Source organism: Peromyscus maniculatus, chromosome 15 (assembly GCF_049852395.1).
Source record: "Peromyscus maniculatus bairdii isolate BWxNUB_F1_BW_parent chromosome 15, HU_Pman_BW_mat_3.1, whole genome shotgun sequence".
In the NCBI taxonomy this organism is placed as follows: Eukaryota; Metazoa; Chordata; class Mammalia; order Rodentia; family Cricetidae; genus Peromyscus; species Peromyscus maniculatus.
This window is the reverse complement of record NC_134866.1, coordinates 24,178,964-24,201,113: the sequence shown is the minus strand read 5'-3', so window position 1 is coordinate 24,201,113 and position 22,150 is coordinate 24,178,964. Positions and strand designations below refer to the sequence as shown.

The window sequence follows — 22,150 nt, the reverse complement described above, 5'->3', positions numbered from 1 at the left end:
TTATAAAATTTTGGAGTCAGCTTTCTTAGCCTTCTATTATCTTCAAACCTATCATCTATCATCTATCCATCTTTCATTATTTATCTTTCATCTATATATCACCAATCTTTCTATCTGTCATCTATGCACCTGCCTTTCATCTAATCTTTCATGTATATGCCTCAAATCTTTCTATTTATCCATCATCTATGTATCCATGTCTTTCATCTATTTACCTGCAGTATATATACTTCTAATCTTCCTATCATGTATCTATTATCTATCTTTCTATGTATCAATCTATGTATCTATCTATCATTTATCTGTCATCTGTCACCAGTCAAACTTGTACATATACTTATCTTTTTAGCAAACAAATACAATAAAGAACATTTTCCCCTTTTCCATTAAGCCACTATTCCTCCTATTTACTTAAGTAGAGTCTCACTAAGATACTTTTTTTTATCTCATAAACTTGGGTGTATTGGTGTATATAATATGCTAATGGTGAGACATGTGGTATAATTATTTGTAATTGTCTTCACAAAATAATGTTAGAAAAACGTTAATGTGTGTTTACTCTCAGACCTATGAAAGCAACTTATAAAAGCTAGTTTCATCTCTGTATAACATTTGTACAAAAGGCTCAATTAATCATGTTATAACTTAGTCATATAATAATTCTTTGTATAGAGGATGGTCCATTTTCTGTTGATTTTGATGTCTTTTATTTCACAGTACTACTATTGATTTCCTTCCCTCCAGACTTATGATAGTTTTATTTTTATGTGCTTAATATATAACCTTCCATTTACAATACAATTCACTATTTCAGTCCATGTGGAAAGAGAATTAAAATTTAGTAATGATTCTGATTATACTGAGCCTCTATTGCCTCTTTCATAAAATATAAGCAAGTACTCCACAAGGATTGGGCTCTGGGGGTGTTTTCAAAAGTATCTCTAATCTCCACTCATTTTACATTCTTTCCAACAGAAGCCCAAACACTCTTTCTTTATAAAATTCTGATTGAAGTCATATCTATCTTAGAAGGTTTACTATCTTAAAATATGCTAAGAGGCTGGGAACTTCTGATCAAAGTAGCTATCAAAATGCAAAATATTACTGTCATTGTTCTCAAAGAGTAAACAGCAGTGATTGTGGGCTTTCTATAGTCCCCTCCAGTCTCTGATTTCTGATCTGCACATGATGCTAGTTCATCATTGATTAAATGCTCTTATCTGTATCACCTCACTAATCTTGTGTGGCACCCAAGCTTTTATTTTATCTTCTTTACACAGTCTCCTTCAGGCTCTACAGATGTGAGCAAACTTTAAAGTAATCACAAACTATCAGTCATATTTTCTCTTCCATAAATTGCTTTTCAAAAAGCACTCTATAGAGCATTAAATTCTCTTTCAATACACAATCCATTTTTTTCCAAAACTTAAAAATATTTGAAAGTGTTGAAAACTTGCCTCTCTTCTATGAACAAACAGACAATCACCCAAGACAATGATGTGATGGGCTCTGGTTTTCATGTGGAATGTGTACAGAGCGCTGGAGAGCAGGAAGAGCAAAGTTGTCCAGCTCTGCATTTTGATAATCTCTATTTTGAGAAATGGAATAAATGGAATGCTAAGGTTGCAGCTTGTAATGATATTAGAACTTTTTAATATAATTCTCACTTATAGGGAATTTAGAGCAAATTACATATAAATTAGTTCTTCAAAGGATGGCATTGCCTTTGGCAAAAATGAAAATTTTGCTGCGAGTAAACATAGTAGTGACTCAGATAATTTTTCTGCATATTTAATGTAGAGCATTGTGCCTCAATGAGGCATTAAATTTAACATGTCTGGCATTATATTATGAGATAGATGTCAGAAAGGAGGTAACATGTAAACTTCTGCTTCAACAAGAACTTTCATAAGGTGAGCATTTGTGCAATGAAGGACAAGCCAGGAGAAGAATACCTAACTGAGAAAGAAAGCTCCATGGTAGAATTGAAGTGATAAGCAGATGATCTCAAAAAGGTAGAAGAAATGCAGTAAGTAGGACATAAACACAGCCTTGAGTGTTGTTCCCAGGAGCCACCCACATTAAACGATGAGACAAGGTCTCTTCCCAACCTGGAACTCACTGATTAGGCTTGGCTGGATGGTCCCCAAGACTTGGAGAGGTACATGTTTCTGCCCAACTGGTCCTGGGATTACTATCATGTGCAAACATGCCCAGCATCAATATATAGATTTTATTTAAATTTTTTTTCATTTTACATACCAATCCTTGTTCCCTCTCCTTCCCCTTCTCCTGGTGTTCCCCTCCTCCCCTCATCACACCCCCATCCTCTCGTAATTGGGAGTAAGGCCTCGCTTGGGTAGTCAACACAAGCTGGCATATGAAGTTGGGGTTAGATCAAGACCTGACCTCCCCCGCATCACTGCTGAGTAAGGTGTTGCTCCATAGGGAATGGGCCCTAAAAAGCAAATTCATGTACCTGGGATAAATTCTGGTCTCATTGCCATGGGACCCACAAGCGCATAGCCACACAACTGTCACCCACAGTCAGAAAGCCTAGGCTCTTCAGCTGTCAGTCCAGAGTTCCTGAGTTCCCAACAGCTTGGGTCACCTATCTCTGTGGATTTTCCCATCATTATCCTGACCCTCCCCCCTTTTTCTTCCTCCCTCTCTTCAGCTGAATTCCAGGAGCTTGGCCAAGTGCCTGACTGTGGGTCTCTGTATCTGCTTCCATCAGTCACTGGATATAGGTTCTATGATGGCAATTAGGGTAGACATCATCTGAGTACAGGAGAAGGCTAGCTGGCTCAAGCATCTTCTCCACCATTGCTATGAGTCTTAGCTGGGACTCAGGCCCTTGTGCCAGTACAGGGAATACTTCATAACAGTTAGCTATCTCCTAAGCACCTGCTTTGTTTCAATTTCTTTGGTTGAAAAGTGAATGTGTTTGATTTTAAAGTCTGACTAGTTTATCTAAAAGAATAATCCTAAAGATTGATTTTATTGGGAAATATATATATATATATATATATATATATATATATATATATATATATAATATGAACACACATACACACACACACACACACACACACACACACACACACACACACCATTATGTAAGTGAAATGGGTAACACCTATAATCCTGACAATTGGGAGGCTGATGTGGGAAATTTACTAACAAGATTGATGTCAGGTATACTACATAGTGAATTCTAAGCCATATGGGAGACACTGTCTCAGAAACATATTTTATTGGTCAGTAATCTAGCAAATTTCAGCATTTTATTTTCCTTTACTGCTGAATAAAATACTATTAACTATATGCACTGAGTTTCCATTATCTATATATCAGTTGGTGGATATCTTGCCTGATTCCATTTCCTAGTAATTGTAGAAAAAAGTTGCAATAAACATTGTAGACAAATTGCTAATCAGTCTTATTAATTAATTGGGGTGAACATTGAAAGATCATAGAAAGAGAACAGGCCACATCGAACCTCACCATGCCATTTCCTCAGCTCATTTTGTGTCCTCAAACTGGAAGCCTCTGTGTCCTCATCCAAATGGATCTCAGTTGAACTGTTGCTAAAAGCCTCAAAACTTAAACGTCTCTAGTTCCTGGTCTTTATGCCTCATATACCTTTCTGCTTCCTGCCATCACTTCCTGGGATTAAAGGCATGTGTCTTTCCCAAGCAACACATGAGATCTCAAATCCTGGAATTAAAGGTGTGTGTGCTACCATTTTGTGGCCTCTATGTCTATCTAGTGACTGTTTTGTTCTCTGACCCCAGATAAGTTTGTTAAGGTGCACAATATATTGGGGGACACAATATCACCACAAAACATGGCAGAGAAAGTTTCTCTGTGCTGGAATATGGAGTGCTACATGTATTCCTAGTAGTAGGTTGTAGATGTAACCAACCGTCTTATTAAATAAGAAACACAGAACCAATGTAAAAGAGAAACCCAAGAGGTCAGAGCTCAGAGCTAAAATCTTACCCTTCCTCCTGTGGTGCTCCTAGCTCTCCGGAAGAGAGCTACTTCCTGTGTGTATATCTTTACATAGTCTTTCTGTTCTGCCTTCTCATTGGTTATAAACCCAAACATGTGACTGCCTTGTCACTGCCTGTATGTACAGCCCTCCAGGTCTTAAAGGCGTGTGTCTCCAATGCTGGCTGTATCCCTGAACACACAGAGATCTACCTAGCTCTTCTACCAAGTGCTGAGATTAAAGGCATGCGCCACCACCACCACGCTCTTGCTATGGCTCTAATAGCTCTGACCTCTGGGCAACTTTATTTATTAACATACAATTAAAATCACATTTCAGTACAAATAAAATACCACCATAGCAGGTCCTTTGTGCTTTGCATATACATTAAGGTTCCCTATTTTATGTTTTTATGGGATGGCTGTGTGTGAGCATGTGTGACTCTGTACCTATATGTGTTTCTTGTGCTTTCTCTTCAGCTCTTGTTCTTCTGTTTGTTTGCTTTGTTCTATTCTGATTTCTTTCCTTTTGTTTTAACGTATCTTACTTTATTATTATGATTTAGATGTCTTCTTTCCTAAGGAGAAACAGAAAGGGTGTGGATGCAGATGAGAAAGGAGGTGAGAAAATAGCAGGGAATTTGTGGGAGGGGAAATAATTCAGAGTTAAATGATTGGGTCCACAGAAGGGAAAACTAAGTTCATACAAGAATTCGAATAGGTTTTAAATGTTAAAGGGAGTGGGGATAAAAAAAGGTCAGACGCAAAATAGTGATTTCCTTTTCAACTTTTATTCACTAAGCAGAATCTTTTCTGCAGCATGTGTTTCTTAATTAGAAATGTTATAACAGCCGGGCGGTGGTGGCGCACGCCTTTAATCCCAGCACTCGGGAGGCAGAGCCAGGCGGATCTCTGTGAGTTCGAGGCCAGCCTGGGCTACCAAGTGAGCTCCAGGAAAGGCGCAAAGCTACACAGAGAAACCCTGTCTCGAAAAACCAAAAAAAAAAAAAAAAAAAAAAAAAAAAAAAAAAAAAAAAAAAAAAAAAGAAATGTTATAACAAAAAAAAAATCTTTGTGGTATTGTCCCACTTAAATTTTCAAATACTTTTCAAATAATTTTCAAATATTACTCATTCTTATAATGGAGATGGTATCTTGTATTTATCTCCTTAAGTTATCAACATCATAATAACATGGAAGAGATTACTTAGGTTGACTTCTATTCAGATAAGTTGGTATCCCATGATTGTGAAAGTCATAATAATAACGAGATAATTTAATTGAATTACCCATATGTTGTGAAAGTAACTTAATTTATGATTATCAAGTAAGAAGTTAGCATATGCCATGTTTAAAAATTCAAATGCAAAATGAAGCACATTTAAACTAATAAACTTACATATTTAGAGATAGATATCCATGTATAAAAAACATTTAATTATGAATATATGTGTTCATAAAACATAAATAATATAAAATATTTAACTATGAAAAAAAGACTTATTAAAAATAAGGAAGAAGGCTGAGGAGAGAGGCCAGTTACTAAAGTGATTGCCCAACAAGCACATAGATGTGAGTTTGATCCCAAAACACAGTGCTGGGAGGACATGACAGGAATTCCCCTTGTGGCTCACTAACCTAAAGCTTAGCTTAATTTGTGAACTCTGATACAATGAGGGACCTGTCATGAACTGGGTTTAAAAATGTCTCTGAAAATGATGCCTGAGGTTAGTTCTTAGTTTTCAGACACATTTCAACATGCTTACATCACACACATACGAATTGCATGAATGAACATTCTCTCTCTCTCTCTCTCTCTCTCTCTCTCTCTCTCTCTCATCTATCTATCTTCTATCTATCTATCTACCATCAAGAGTTAAAATTAAAAGGGTGAAATTTAACACAATCAGGAAGGTTTATTCTATTTTGATAATCATACCTATTTAACATGCAGAAAAAGAACTTTAGCAAAAATTAGTATAGAAGAAGGAAAGAAGAGAAACTAATTTGTAGGGTATAAATGTCTTAAAATTACCTACAACCTATACATAGATTAAATCTCATGAGACAGCATAAATATACACAATTAATTTCTGACATGTAACTTTCCAGGTAACAGTATAAATGAAAAAAGGAAATTATTTATAGTCTTTCAATAAAGTGAAAAGCAACACTTTCTACTAGCTAATGAATAAAAAATTTCAGTCACTGTTTTGTTATATACATGTATATGTATATACAATATATATAAAACATTACACATCTGAAATATAGATGTATTAAATACAATATATGTTATATACATATATAACATTGTATATTTAAAATATAGAAAAATATATTAAATACACAGTTTCATAAGGATGCATGAATAGGACTTGCTAAATCACCCGAAATGTCCTCAGGCTTACATGTTAAAGTCTGATTTACATATAGAAGTCACATTTTTTAAACTGCCTTTCTAAAAGACGTTTTCCAAGCTCTATTTGATATATTAAAAAAAACTGGGAACATGAAAATGAAACATAAAGTCAAAACATAAAAACTAATTATCTATTCCAAATGACTGATAGCATAAATGCATTTTTACAATTCTTGACCCCATAGAGATTAAAGAAACACCGATATTATTGAGTCTTGTAGCTGAAGTTTTCTCCAGTCCTGCCTGGCCCATGGTCAGGACAAATCTATCTCACCCGCCAATCCCTCAGCCGCTCAGACCCAAACAAGTAAACACACAGAGACTTATATTACTTATAAACTGTATGGCCATGGCAGGCTTCTTAATAACTATTCTTCTATCTTAAATCAACTCATTTCTATTAATCTATAAGTTGGCACATGGCTCGTGGCTTACCAGTATCTTATCATCTTCTCATGGAGGCAGCTGGCAGCATCTCTCTGCATCAGCCTTCCTGTTTCCAGAATTCTCTTCTCTGCTTGTCCTGCCTATACTTCCTGCCTGGCTACTGGCCAATCGGCATTTTATTTATACAGAGCAATATCCACAGCAGAGTCTCTAAGAGACCATATGCTCTTGTAAGAGCACAATGTCTGTTACATATAAATAAAGTCATCATTTTCTTCAACATCCCCCTCAGTAAGAATATATACCAATAAGCATACTCATAATTTTCTGATGAAGTTTGTCTTTGTTACTTTTCTATTGCCGTGATGACAACCATGACCAAAACAACTTCTGAAAGAAAGCATTTAATTGGGGGAAAGCTTGCCATTCAAAATGTCCTAAGCAGGGAGCATGGCAGCAGGCAGGTAGGCATGGGCTCTGTGACTGTAGCTGTTATTTTACTTCTGATCCACAAGCATGAATCAGAGAATGGGAGATAAGAGATTAGTGGGGTTTCAACCCTCAAAGCCAACTCTTATATAAACACCCCCCCAACACACACACACACACACACACACTCAACAAGGCAACACCTCCTAATCCTTTCTAAACAGTTTCATCAACTGAGAAACAGACATTCAGATATATTTGTGTAAGGGGTCATTCTTATTCAAATCATCTCAAGGTTAATACAATTAAATATGCCCTTAAAGACTAATATCTTGCATATAATATTTTGATCATGAAAGGATGAAAACAAATTACAATTTCTTTTGTTCATGTAATTAAACATGAGAGTGAAGCACTGAATAAGGAGGAGAAAAATAAAATGAATGAAATTGCTTACTTTCTTTCAATGCATTTTTATGCATATGTGCCAGCCTCTCTGCCCATCTATTCAGCCACCCATCCAGCTACCCATTTGGCTCTTTAATTTTAGCTCTTGGTTATCGTCACTTAAAAGATAAATTTTTGCATTAACAATGTTTGTCACTAGGTTTTTCTTTCTTTTTTTTTAATCTTTGTTGTTTTTTGTGGTAGCACAAATAGTCATTAGTTTCTCTTTCATAATTTTTTGTGTGTATCTTGTTACTAATGATCATTTTTCTGTTTTAAAAATTATGAGGTCTGAAAATAGCTTTGGATTTATTTGGCTTGTTCAGCAAGTTTCCTTTGTTCTCCGTATTTCAAGCACCCAGACAAAAACTACATAAAGAGTTTCCCTCAGTTTTCAGATGTGACATTAAGGGCAACCAAGTCCTCCAGACTGAGATCAGAGGGAATCACAAATTACTCTCTGTTTTCTGCTGTTGAGATTCAGTCAAAAGAGGAAATTCTGAAAACTCTGTATGGTGTTTTCTGACAACTATAGTATTTACCTTGGACTTCAGGAACAGTTGTGGTATATATATCTGAAGAATGTATCATAAGATCATAAGGTAGTATAATCAGGAATTTTCCATATCTCTTTCATCTCTCTCTTTCTCTATCTATCTATCTATCTATCTATCTATCTATCTATCTATCATCTATCTATCTATCTATCTATCTATCTATCTATCTATCTACATCTATCATCTATCATCTATCATCTATCTATCATCTATGAGGTTCTTAAAAATAACATGTGCAGTCCATTGTCCTTAGCAGGAGAGTAATGAGAGCACTGACAATTTTTTTCAGGCAGATAAACAGACAGTTTCTGTAGTTGTTTGCTGCTGTACTTTGTTGCTAATGGCAACTTCAAGTTAAAATATGTGAATCCGAGTTTTCCTTTTGATAATAAGATAATTTAAAATAAGTAGTACATTTAGGTGACACATCAGATGTATATGTCATTCTGGATGTAACAGGTTTTCCCCACTTTGTATATTTAAAAATATAATTAACAATGTTAATTTCTTCTGAAATAGCCTTTAAAGTTTGATTGATAATAAACATGGTTTAACAGTGGGATCCTGATCAGTCAGAACAACTAGTCTTCTGAGGAAGAAGATTTAAAAAAAAAAAAAGCAGACACCAGGGTGTAGATAAAAGAGGAAAGTCTCTGTTTTCTATGTATTTTTCACAAAGCAAGAAGTAATGATCCACCTACCATCAAACAATGCTTTAGAAGAAGATGAATTTTATGATAACCTGATGGTATCCAGGACCCAGAGAAGTGAGACCATAAGTTCCTGTTTGATGTGGCATCCCACTGTGGCATTTTGTCAGTGGTAGCACTAACATACTTATTCATGTCCAAAAACAGTGGAACATGGAAATACTGGGTCACGTATCTGGCCTCCAGTAGATACCTTCAACACTCACCATTATGTGTAACTTAAACGTATGTGCACAACTTACTATCTGTAAAGAATATCAGCTGTGTTAATTATCATTATCATTCTGACAACATGAATAAAGCTAATTGAGGGCCCCGATTTGTATACTGTCGTTGTCTGAAAAGTTTGTGGTGGAGTACTCCAAAAGGGGTGGGTAGTGTATTTCATATGCTGAGCCTGGGAGTGTGAACAGAGTTTGGCAAAACTAAAAGTCCTCTCACAAGAGACCCTGTTACTTATCTGTCAAGTGCTAGGGAACTACAGATAATCATATGGCATTTGAAACTATCATACACTTGAATTGTTCTAGTTTTCCCTGTACCAAGTCTAGACTAGGATTTAGACTGATTGAATGAGTAACTTGTTTCTTCTAGAATATTCTGCAATAGTCTTAAGAAAATATCAACTACATCTGTGTTATATTTTTTAGTGAAATCTACATGGGTTTAATGTACACACAAATAGATATGTGTTTGCCATGTATCTTGAAAACATGTCTCAGAAGATATTTTATATTAAAAAAGTGGAAAACTGCTGTAGTTAAGACTATATCATATTGCTTTCTCCAAAAACTATAGTAAGAGGTTGTGGAGATGATTCAGAGGGAGTGGTGGTTTGAATAAGAATGGCCCCAAAATACACACATATTTGAATATCTAGTTCCTAGTTAGTGGGTTATTTAGGGAAGGATTAGGAGACCTTGCATTGTTGGAGTGGTTGTGGCCTGGTTGGCAGAGATATGTCAATGGGAGTGGGCTTAGAGGTTTCAAAAGCCCATGCCAGGCCTAGTCTTTCTCTCTTCCTCGCCCTTTCCCTTCTTCTCACCTCTCTGCCTATCTGCCTCTAGATCAGGCTGTAGCTCTCAATGCCTTCTCCAGCACCCTTCTGCCATACATGCCTCCACACTATTGAGCATGATGATAATGGACTAACCTGAAATTGTAATCAAGCCCACAAGTAATTGCTTTCTTTTGTATGAGCTGCCTTGGTCATGGTGTCTCTTCACAGCACTAAACCAGTGACTAAGAAGGAGGGTAAAGGCACTCGATTCTGAGTCTGTCTGCATGAGTTAGACGCCTATAACTCACATGTCAGCAAGAGACAATTAAATAAATAATCAATGTAAAAATGTAAAACCACAAAAATGTCTTAAAAAGCCAAAGTAGTACTTGCATGAATTTTACTATCTCTCTTGAAAGATAAAAGAAAAATAGACAATAAGTAAATACTTTCAAATGTTAATATTCTTTATCAATCTATTTAGTAACTATATCCACAAATATTTGAATCAATGAAATACAATTATTGTTTCCATATTATGTCTGCTACTTATTAATCCACTTTGTGGAATAAAAGTGACTTTCTGTAAGGAAAGACCAGCTATGTGTGTTTATCTAGTAATTAAAATTATTTATCCTGATAGGAAGATGTGAGAAAAGTGATCATTGACATTAATACTTTAAATATATTTTATTTCATTTAGCAGTACCAACACTCCCACGATGCAAACTTAATTATATGCTCTTATTGGAGCCAGGATAATTATAGCATTTTAAACGATGATAAGATACAAAATAGAACTTTAAAGAGAGTTTTTGTTTCTCCACTTTAATCTAAATATATACACTCATTATAGGCTTATTAAAAAGCACTTTCACACCTTTATTTTTCTATGTGAACTACACTTTCTTGAAGAAAATATTAGTTATGATAGTTCAAGTAAATTCACATTAATCACCAATTTAAGGAACCTAAAAAATTAAATGTGTACTAGCGGGGATAGTTTTAATTTTTTAAATGTATTTTTAAGTACGTTTGTCAAGTTGAAAGGATTCTCTCCAGAGATAACTGCAATTCTAAGTCACATATACAATCGATCTAACAGCATTATTCTAACCTCCATCTGTCGTAAACTTCATATATGCCTATTGTGTCTCTGAGGGAGAATATTTGCATTTGTAGAGGATAATCCAACCATCTGAGCTCAATCTCTATGTCATTTATTCTCTCAGAACTCACGTGTCCTGTATTTTGATTTTCCTTTTCTTTTTAAAATAAGAAACAAATTTTCTTCAATGAAAATATTCTTAAAACAATCATTGTTGAACTCAAGTAAAGAAAATGAATAGTGAATACCTGTCACCAACAAATTCCTTGAATGTAATTTTGCATTCACTCATTTACTTCCTTGCTTTAAATGTCTTCCTTCAGTCTGATACATACATACACACACACACACACACACACACACACAAACACACACACACATATCCATTTTTACTACTCCAATAAACCTGTGTGTCCTGAAATACTTCTTTATATATTGAATAAAACAAAAATTCAGCTTCCAATCTTTTCTTGAAAATGCACTGCTAAATATTTATCCATCAATGTTTTTGGATAATGGAGATGGGAACAGGAAGGATCAGGTTGTGAGAAGATGAAAGGAGAGAGTACTGGGAGAGATAACTGGAATCTGTGGGCATCTCTTGGATGAGCTAGAAACCTAGAGCAATGCAAACTCCCAGGAATCAATGAGGATGACCCCTAGCAACAGGAGATTTGGAGCCTGAACTATCCATCTCATGTAACCAGGCAAGACTTTCAGGGCATGGACTGGAACATCAGTTCTGCCACAATCCTTGGGACCTATAATTTGTCCTGCCTACAAGATGTGCTGGGGTCAAGATGGTACAAAAATTTGGGGAGTGACTAATGACTGACATGGCTAGAGACCCATACTCTGAGAGGGAGCTTACCTCTGATGGCCAGGACCCAGAGGTGGGATACCCCAGAGACCTAGGATAGAATCAAACACAAATGGCAAAAAAAGCCAATGGAATGATTCCTAATGATATTCTAATATACTTATAGATTGATGCCTAGCCCAACTGTCATCAGAGAACCTTCACACAGCAACTGATGGATACAGATGCAGAGATCCACTGCCAAATATCAGGTGGATCTTAGAAAATCCTGCAGGAGGGGGAGGGAGGATTATAGGATTCAGTGGTGTCAAGGGCACCATAAGGAAACCCATAGAACCAAGTAATCTGGTTTACAGCGCCTCACAGAGACTGAACCAACAACCAAGGAGCCTGGATGGGACTGACAAAGGCCCTTTGCATATATGTTATAGTTGTGTGACTTGGTCTTCATGTAAGACACCCAACAGTATGAGCAGGGGCTGTGTCTATCTGTGTTGCCTACTATTAAAATCCTTTCCTCCTACCAGGCCTGATCCAGCCCTAATAAAGAGGTGACTAGTCTCACTGCAATTTGATATACAATGGGATGCTGATATCCATGGGAGGAACACTTATATCTAGAGAGAAACAGGTGTAAGGGCAAACGAGGTGGGGAGGGGCTAGGAAGAAGGGAGAGAGGGGAAACTTTGATTGGGGTGTAAAAACCCCAAAACAGACTAACAAACACACAAAATTTCATTGTTGTCATGTGTTTTAGTCTTGTTGTGCTATGAAATATAAACAGTAAGTATATCTACCCTGGAAGTCTGTTTCTGGCAGTTCTGGAAGAGTTGAGAAATCCATGATGACCATTGAAAGTCAGAGCACCTCCAAGTTCCTTGAATAAAAGATAATTCACACTGAGATCTGTCTTATAATTGATATTAATATCATTTTCTCCAATCTGCCCTGCATTGTCAGAGTCATTATTCAAGTGTATACCATTTTATTCAACTGTATATGTCCCATGACACTAGCAACCAGAAAATAATTTCCCAGTGCATATCACATACAATTTTGTTTGAAATTCAGGCATCCCATTTCATCTTGTAGGACAGATTTTCTTCAGTCCTGAAGATATTGTTTATAGACATGAACACATCACATTCATCTCAAAATTTTCAATTAATTATAACATCTTCTCAGTCAAAGGCATGTATCAATGGTATTTCATCTACTAGAGAGCCTGTGTTTATTGGATCTTGGTTTTTTTTTTTCTATTAATGTATCTTTCGTACATTTGTTTAGATTGATGGAGCACATGTACTCATCATGTACGATCTTTAAGGTGGGTGTGTAACCCAAAGAGTACCACTGGGCTTGTTTTATCACCAATGTTATAATATAGGAAACTACTAAGGAAAAAAATGAAAACAGTTTGGGAAAACGATATAAATCTTGAAAATATAATGAAGTGGAACAGATTGGAGTGATGGCATTTGGAGAAAAGAAAGCTAACTAGAAAGAACATTGGAGCTAACAGACACATAGAGAAGCTCCCAGCCATGGCAGATGGAGTAAGGATCATTTCAGGAAAGGAAAGGACATAACCACAGTAGATGTAAGTTCAGTTTGTTCAGGAAACAAAGAATACCAGAAAATCAGAGGAATAATAAAGGGGAAACTGGTTATAAAGGAATTGAATACATGGGGAAGAGACTGGATTGTGAGCAGCATGATTTTATTATTCCAATTTAATCCCCATCCTAATTTTATGCACATCTGCTTTCTTAGAAATACCTAACCACAGCAATTATTTCTCCCTGTAGGAGGAAAAATCAACTATATCCATTTGTTTCTCTAATTAATAACCCTCTGTGAGCAATGTGTGTCATCTAGGTGTTTATTATGTTTATCATGACCATAACGTTTCTGACCATGAATTTTTTACTTCCAACCTCCACTAGAATGTCTTTGAGTTCAAGAATAATGTCTTAAAATAAATATTTTCACTTACATGACCCACCATTAAATGGTCAGAATATTTAATGTTTTTAATAGGAAATCTCATTCATTAAAATACAAAGAAAAAATAAATAATAGCAAACACTCACAACAGATGGCTTATTTACTTCAATAATTTTGATTGAGGTATTAATTTTCTTGTTTGTACTTAAGAATTTTTTTTATTCATTTCACATACCAACTACAGATCCCTCTCTTATCCTTCTTCCCACCCATTCCCCACCCCTCCTTCAAAGGGTAAGGCCTCCCACTTGTGTAGATGGGTCTGTATGAGGGGTCCCTGGCAGTGGTATTAATTTTCTTTTAAAATTTTATATTCCTTTTGTCCACATATTACTTGCAAGTAGATATTGTAAGATATTTAAATACAACAGTTTAATTATGAATTGGTGAAAGGAAGAGGTGATTTTTAAAGTGGCTTATATTCAAGTGCTATTAATTTTTATTGACACACATAATTATGTATATATTTTGGTGGCTTGCCCAGAGTTTTAATAAATACCACAGATCAGCTTTTAACTCACAATTCTCCTCCCTCATCTTCTTGAGTGCTGGATTAGAAGTACGTAACAAAATGCATTCATAAACAACAACATATAATCAGTTAATAAGTGTATATGCCATAGAGATAAGTATTTGAAATTTACAAATATGACAAGTCCTTGGGTGATTCCAAGCTTTTATAAAGAATTCTTAATCTCCACAAAATATGGAAAACCATATGACCATTATCTTTTATTCTTTTCTTATACATTACATCAGTTTTGTTGTTGCAGATTCCCCTCCTTCTCCTCTCCCAAGTCCCTCCCCAGACCTCCTCTTTCCACCAGATCCTCTCTCTTGTCCTCATCCATTTCCCTTGAAAGCAAAGAGCAGGTCTCAAAGGGATATCCACCAAATACGGCCTAACAAGTTAAAGCAGACTGCTCACGACCCCTCGTGGCAAAGCTGTACTGAAAGACCCCCGGCTGAGATCTTTCTCCGGGAGAGACCCCAAACCCAAGGAACACACCGAAACCACAGATCAGATGCAAAAGCAAGAGGGTTTATTTAGACCAGGTACCTGGGGCGAAGTCTCTTGGAGGACTTGCGCGCTTTCCTAGGGCAAGGGGGACTTTTTATGGGATCCCAGGGGCAGAGGCGCGGTTACAGAAGCGAGAAGCATAGTTACAGGGTCCCTATTGGTTGTTTCAAAGAAGGCCAGGGTGAACTTGGGGTCATATGTGTGTGGCTGATTTGGCCTTGTCCAGGCCAGCTGCTTATTCCTCAAGGCCAGGGGCCCGCCATAAAATATCAACTGTCTTACTCCCAAGGCTGCTGACCACAGTTATCTCTCTCAAGGCTGGCCATAGCTATCTCTGTCAAGGCCGGGTAGCTGGCTATGGCTGTGAACTCCTGTTTTTCTGATTCCTGCAGAATGGCGTTTCTAAGGCCAAGTTATTGGGGGGGGCATAACATCGGCCCAACGCCCCATATCCTCATAATGGAGCGGGGGTCTTTCATTCCCCCATTTTCTTTTGTACCAAATGAAATCTTTCATTTTAGGATGGAGAATAAGGGGTTAGCTCTATCTCTGACTGTCTGAGCCTCTGATATTGTTTGGTTAGGATCAAAGCCTGGGCAACAGAAACCTTATCCTTGATGAATTGCACCAATCTGTTGAGGATGTATGACCCAAACAATAAAATGAGCAGGAGGACGATTAGGGGGCCCATAATGGTGGAGACAAGGGTCATAAACCACGGTGACCTTTGGAACTATCTTTTAAATCATTTTTGTTGAGCATGGCTACTTGTAGCTGTCTGAATTGGCCGGTCTCCATAAGGGCTGCAGTCCCTGTATCTACCCCAGCAGCTATTTTGTTTATGGTAATTTTTTTCCAGTAACAGGGCCAGCGTCAGGGAAACAGGCTCTCTGGTGATGTCCCTCCTTATGTCAGGAGGACTATTAGGGGGATCAAGGGGACCCCCGGGTGAGTCTTATCTTTAGTGGGTTTGGAGAGCGTTGAACTAGATGTCTCGGTGCCCTCAGCTTCGTCGGGTTCCTTGGCAGTCTTTACATGTGACGTGTGGACCCAAGCCGCTGTCCCGTCAACCTCGGCTCTAGGTTCCTGGATTGATGGCGTCGGACCTAGACAGAGTCCCCAATCTTGAATGGGTGAGGCATCACCGGGCGGTTCAGTTGCTCCCGGCAGGCAGGGGTTTTTGCACCGTCTTTTGCATCAATTGGAGGGCTAGTGGCAAAAGAGGAGATATCAGAGTAAAGGAAATTTACAATTGGTGGGGGAGCCCCATACATGATCTCGAACGGGGTTAGGCCATGAGGCCCAGGAGTGTTCCGGGCTCGGTAAAGGGCTAGGGGGAGTAGGAGCACCCAATCTCTAGTGCCAGTTGCAAGCGTTAATTTGGTTAAAGTCTCCTTAATGGTTTTATTTGCACGTTCTACCTGTCCTGAGCTCTGGGGGCTGTATGCACAATGAAGTTTCCAATCGATCCCCCGTAGCCTGGCCACCTCCTGACTTACCTGGGAGACGAAGGCGGGCCCATTGTCTGACCCCAATATCTGGGGTATTCCATACCTGGGAAAGATGTCATCTAGGAGTTTTTTGGTTACCACGTTAGTGGTCTTTTTTTCTTGGTAGGCAAGGCCTCTGTCCATCTATGATGTAAGCGTGTCGCTCGGGGCTTTATTTCGCCCCCATTTTCTTTGTTAGTTCCTGGTCCTCCGGGCTTCCGCCATCCGGAGGGCCTGGGTCAGCGCGATCAGCTCTGCCTTTTGGGCCGATGTTCCAGGTGGCAGTGGTGAGGTCCAAACTATCTCCGATTCGGTGGTGACGGCTGCTCCAGTCCTCCGTTCTCTTTCTTGGAGGAAGCTGTTCCCATCCATGAACCAGGCAGCAGGGTTGCGGGGTTGAGGGAGACAACTGGTCTGCACACCATTCGATCTGAGGGCTGCTGGACCAGAGCTTTTACCGCATGGGAGGATAACACAGTTAATGGCTGTCCCAAAGTCAGTTTCCCTGCATCCTTGAGCAAAACAGCAATGGCTACCACATGTAGACAGGGGGGCGGGCCATCCTGCAGCTACCGGGCTTTCATGGCCCCAGTCTCTGTATCAACATTTCTTTTGCAAAGCCTGAGTTCTCGTCCACGAACAGTTTAAAGGGCTAGGACTTGTAGGGGGCTCCCTTTGGGTCCTGTCCAGATGTCAGCTGAACCTTTTTTTTTTTTTTTTTTTTTCGGTGGTCCTTTGATACCTCCTGTTACCTGTGGCCCCCTGGACCAAAGCTGTGCGGTCATTGAGAGAGCCTCCGGTATGGGTCAGGACTGAATGTTGAGCCCCGGTGTCCACTAGGAAGGTCACTGGCTGCCCCCTAATCTTGAGAGTTATCCTAGGTCGGGGGGAGGGGGTCTCCTGGCCTTGACCTCCCCAATCTTCCAGATTGAGGACCCTTGGCTTAGGTCTCCGAGACCCTTGAGGCTTTTTTTGATCAGTCACGAGCCCAATGTCCTCTCTGTTTACAGTAAGCACTTTGTCTTTGTCAAGCAGTGTTCTTTTTTTGATCTCCCGTCCTAACTTCCTAACTCCCTCTCTGACCTGTCCCTGAGACATTACAGTGGCCAGGACTTTTTTGTTTGTTTTTCCTCTCCCTCCGTGTCTCTCTAAGTTCTTTTTTTAAAAACGCGCTGCCGGCGTCTCTTTCTGGTAACCTGAGCCCAATCGGTAGGGGGTTAGAGCCCCTGGAGACCCGCTAAGAGCAACTGGCCAGAGATGTAGGTGTTCCCTACCTTCGCTGCTTTGTCCCGCCTTTCTCGTAGGCGACCGGCAATTGGGGAGGAAGCAGGAACTCATCCTCCGCTGTTTGGGGGCCGCTGCAGGAGCCGCCGGTCCCTCCGGCGCTGTCGGGGGGGTTGTAACACTCGGGGCGGGGTGACTCGGCGTCCATGGGTGACGCCGCCCCCTAGTCACCTTTCCCATATTGGGCCGGAGCCGGTCGTGGCACATCGCTGTGGGTCGCCGGCCAGGGGGCGGTCCCTCGCCGACCCCATCCCCGGCCCCGCCTGCGTGTCCCTGCCACATCCCGTGTCCGCCTGCGCCGCCGCTGCCGACTGTGCCGCTCGGCCGCCCATCGCGCTATCCACCGCCCCTCCGAGCGAGCGGCTGTGGGGCGTTGCCGGGACCAAGGCCGCCTGCGCCGCAGCTGGCTCCCCGCCGCCCGGGTCCGGCTGGTCGCCGGCCCCGCCCCTGGCCCCGCCTGTGTCGCCGCGGGCCTCCGCCGCCCGGGTCCCGGCCAGCCGCGCCGGGGGCCGCCGCGCGCGCGCGCGCGCGCGCGCCGCCGGAGGGCAGGTCCGAGCCCGAGTAGGCGCGGGTGCGGCCGTTGGCGGCGGGGCCACTCTGCTTGGTGCCCATGTCCGCGCCGCCCCGGGCCTCCACGATCAGATTCCCCTGGTCTGCACCAGCTCCAAGTCCGCTGTTAGGCGCCACGCGGAAAACCACGGCCCGGCGGGGCGGACTCCTCCGCCCGCACGGGAGACATGGACAGCCGGGGAGAGCGGGGAGTGAGGGGAGCCCCCCCCAGCGCCGTCCCGGACCCCCGCGACCGCGCCGCGGCCGCGCGGACGGGAGGAGGCGCGGGGAGCTCCGGCACCCGCCGCCGCCACCGCCATCACCGCTGACGGCCTGCGGGGACTGGGCAGGGGGCGTCCCGGCGCCCTAGCTTCCCGGCAGCCCTGCCTGCGCGTTTCCTTTTCCCGCACCCGCCTGCAAGCCTGCCCGCGTGCCCGCCTGCGCCGGAGCAGCGGCCCGCGGGGAGAGGAAAAGACTTGCTGGTGTGGGGTTAGGGAGGAACAGGGAGTGGGAGGGATCCGCCGATCTGGCTTCCTCGGCTCCGGGATTCGGCGAGCGCTGCTGCCGCCGGGGGGCTGAGGGGAAGAGAAACGGCTTAACCCATGGGGGAGGTTCTGTTGTCAGGAGTCTCCACATGGCAATGTATGGGACCTGGTCCGGGTGGCCATGGGGACTGGAAGCAAAAACTTTTTTTTTTTCCACCTGTGAAATAAGACTGAGGTTAAAGGTTTCCTGACGAGGCCATCCTACATCCATTTTAACCCAATCGGCCTCGCAAAGAGTGATCTATTTTTTTTTTTTTTCTTGATTACGACTCCTTTGTTGTTGGCTCGTGTCTTTCTTTACGTCTGACCAGTGTTTAAGCATGAGGCTCAAGGGGGTGATGACAGTCTGTCCTATGGCTGTTTTTAAGAGGAGAACGGTTAAACAGAAAACAAAAAAAAACGACAGACCAATATAAATAAGACTAAAACTCGCTGCGCGGCTTCGGTTCCAAACCGAAAGCAAAACCAGAAAAACCGTGCCCCCAGAGGGGTCTTCAGACCGTGCCACAGAGGGCACTTCAGATGAACCGTGGAACGTCTTCCAGGTTCCCAGATTCCCCTAGGACGTCTCCCAGGGTTCAGTGGCGAAGTCCAGACCCGTCGGTCCCCCCTTTCAGATCCACTGACACAGACAGATTATCAGACGCAGGCGCGGAGACAAACAAACAACATTTAACACTCAGACAAACAGACAACCCTCAGACTGGACAGGGATGACATAAATCAAGGCCGGCCGGCTTACCTCCTGATGGTGGGTCGGTGGTCCCAGGGAGGGGTCTCAATCCCCGTACGGGCCACCAAATGAAAGACCCCCGGCTGAGATCTTTCTCCGGGAGAGACCCCAAACCCAAGGAACACACCGAAACCACAGATCAGATGCAAAAGCAAGAGGGTTTATTTAGACCAGGTACCTGGGGCGAAGTCTCTTGGAGGACTTGCGCGCTTTCCTAGGGCAAGGGGGACTTTTTATGGGATCCCAGGGACAGAGGCGCGGTTACAGAAGCGAGAAGCATAGTTACAGGGTCCCTATTGGTTGTTTCAAAGAAGGCCAGGGTGAACTTGGGGTCATATGTGTGTGGCTGATTTGGCCTTGTCCAGGCCAGCTGCTTATTCCTCAAGGCCAGGGGCCCGCCATAAAATATCAACTGTCTTACTCCCAAGGCTGCTGACCACAGTTATCTCTCTCAAGGCTGGCCATAGCTATCTCTGTCAAGGCCGGGTAGCTGGCTATGGCTGTGAACTCCTGTTTTTCTGATTCCTGCAGAATGGCGTTTCTAAGGCCAAGTTATTGGGGGGGGCATAACATCGGCCCAACGCCCCATATCCTCATAATGGAGCGGGGGTCTTTCAGTACTACATAATCCAATAGGAGGAAAAGGTACCAGGTGTAAGCAAGAGAGGCAGAGAGACCACTCCCCACTCCCACTGTTGGGAGTCCCACTAGAACATCAAGCTACACAGCCACAAGCTGTATACGGAGGACCAAGCTCAGAAACATACAAGGTCCATCTTTGTTGCTTCAGTCTCTGTGAGCCATGCCTCCATGAGCCCTACTAGTAGTCTGTGGGCCCTGTTATCAAGGGGGCCTTGACACTTCTGGCTCCTACAATCCTTCCTCCCCACTCTTCCTTGGGGTTCCTCCGGCTCCACCTAGTTCTGGCTGAGGGTCTACATGAACATTCATATACACATATACATATACGTATTCATGTACACACATATACATACATATATACATACATACATACATGCATATATATACATATAATCTATAACTATTTTGAGGAATGCATATATCTTCCTAGGTAAAAAAAAATAAAACCAAATAAGATTTGATAATGATTTTTTTTTATATTCAAGATTTTAATTTAGAAATACTTTTAACAGAGACATACAATTTGATATGATAATTACCTTAATAAGATTTTTCCTTCAAATCTATTTGCAGCATTTTCATATTGACACCAGCAGGAAATGCCAATTATAGGATATGTTAATTATGATAGATCTGGCAAGTAGTATTAGTTCCAGCATTATTTTTTCCTGCCACAGATAATCTGTATTTGTGTCTTCCATTTCCCTTATGTGTTGAGATTTGTCACATGCATATCCAGTGTAAAATTGTTATAAGAAAAGGAATTATTAACAGGGAATTTTTTTAAAAAAAAGTAGCTCAAAGTGTAGCAGTTTCACAAAGGCAAAATATTTACATAGCTGATGATTTCCATTGAGAAAATCTGCACACATTTCTTACTGTTTTGACATAATTGTGAAATCTTGAGAGTATCTTTGCCTTTTCAAACTGAAAAATATTAATAGAAAGTACTTATGTAAGTGCGAAAAGCTATATATCACAAATTTGAGAGCCTACTACATAATATTTAACCAGATATATTTTAAGATTTATTAAATAAATATTTCATTTTTCTAAAATGTTACATGAGCTTAATAATATATAAGGTAAAATGCACACGCACAATTATATATATATATATACATATATATATATATATGTATATGTATATATATATATATACACACACACACAGACACACACACATATATATAAATACATAATCATACGTAAAACATATATGTTGCACTAACGCAAAAATATTTACAAATATTTTAAAATATTTTAGAAAAGAACAATTTTAAACTACTAGCCCATGCCTTTAATCCCAGCACTTGGGAGGCAGAGCCAGATGTATCTCTGTGAGTTCGAGGCCAGCCTGGGCTACAGAATAAGATCCAGGACAAGCATCAAAACTGCACAGAGAAACCCTGTCACCCTGTCTCAAACAAACAAGCAAACAAACAAAAAATTAAACTAGTACCTGATATATATTTTTCTTAGTAAGAGCTTTGGGGAAAAGGACAGGTTTTTTTTTTTTTTTTTTTTTTTTTTTTTTTTTTTTTTTTTTTTTTTATCAATTAGAAAGTCACCTGGGCATCAAACTGTATGGGATTCCTAGTTTTTCTGTCACTCAATTACATTATAGATGCTGGGACCAATATTTTTGAAAAGATAAATGCATGTGGTTTATACTAATAAGGACAATGATATTTTTGGTATTTTATTTCATATCCTCTAGACCACAATGTCTAACAAAGAGATTTTATATACTTCCATTCCTGCCACTTTGGTTTATCTTCTTATGGCAATATTTATTAAGTTGCTCTATTCTCATGACTTAGGAAAATTCTTAGCTACTTTAACCTAAAGTTAACACACAGTAACAACAACATAACATGTCCTATGACAGTATTTTCTTCTTTACAATTATCTTTCTATTCCTTCTGTACATTCATGATATTAAACTTTATTAAAATAAAAAAAAACCTTGCCTTGGCTCAATGATTCCCTGATTCCTCAGT

At 40.5% G+C, this 22,150-nt stretch overlaps 2 protein-coding genes across 2 annotated transcripts in view; both read right to left on the bottom strand.

Moving 5' to 3' along the window:
- Positions 1-14,904: 14,904 nt before the first annotated feature.
- On the bottom strand, positions 14,905-17,843 carry LOC143268639 (uncharacterized). The gene is made up of 2 exons (XM_076551721.1): positions 17,669-17,843; positions 14,905-16,845 (listed from the first exon to the last, which is right to left on the bottom strand). Exons 1-2 carry the CDS (start codon positions 17,824-17,826, stop codon positions 16,590-16,592), a joined length of 414 nt encoding a protein of 137 aa, XP_076407836.1. The 5' UTR covers positions 17,827-17,843; the 3' UTR covers positions 14,905-16,589.
- LOC143268784 (uncharacterized) overlaps positions 14,905-22,150 on the bottom strand; it is a 51,449-nt gene continuing 44,203 nt past the window's right edge. Inside the window, exons 2-3 of the mRNA XM_076552328.1 lie at positions 17,850-18,308; positions 14,905-16,113 (exon numbers count right to left, since the gene is read on the bottom strand). Coding sequence (XP_076408443.1) covers positions 16,011-16,113; positions 17,850-18,308 — 562 coding nt within the window. The 3' untranslated portion in view covers positions 14,905-16,010. The remainder of the gene's footprint in view (positions 16,114-17,849; positions 18,309-22,150) is intronic.

Bases quoted from the DNA above. Each gene is read 5' to 3' on its own strand.
- LOC143268639 (XM_076551721.1), bottom strand. From the start codon at position 17,826: ATGGACGCCGAGTCACCCCGCCCCGAGTGTTACAACCCCCCCGACAGC. The intron at 16,846-17,668 runs GTAGGGAACACC...ATGCGGTAAAAG, and splicing joins GGCGGGACAAAGCAGCGAAG to CTCTGGTCCAGCAGCCCTCA.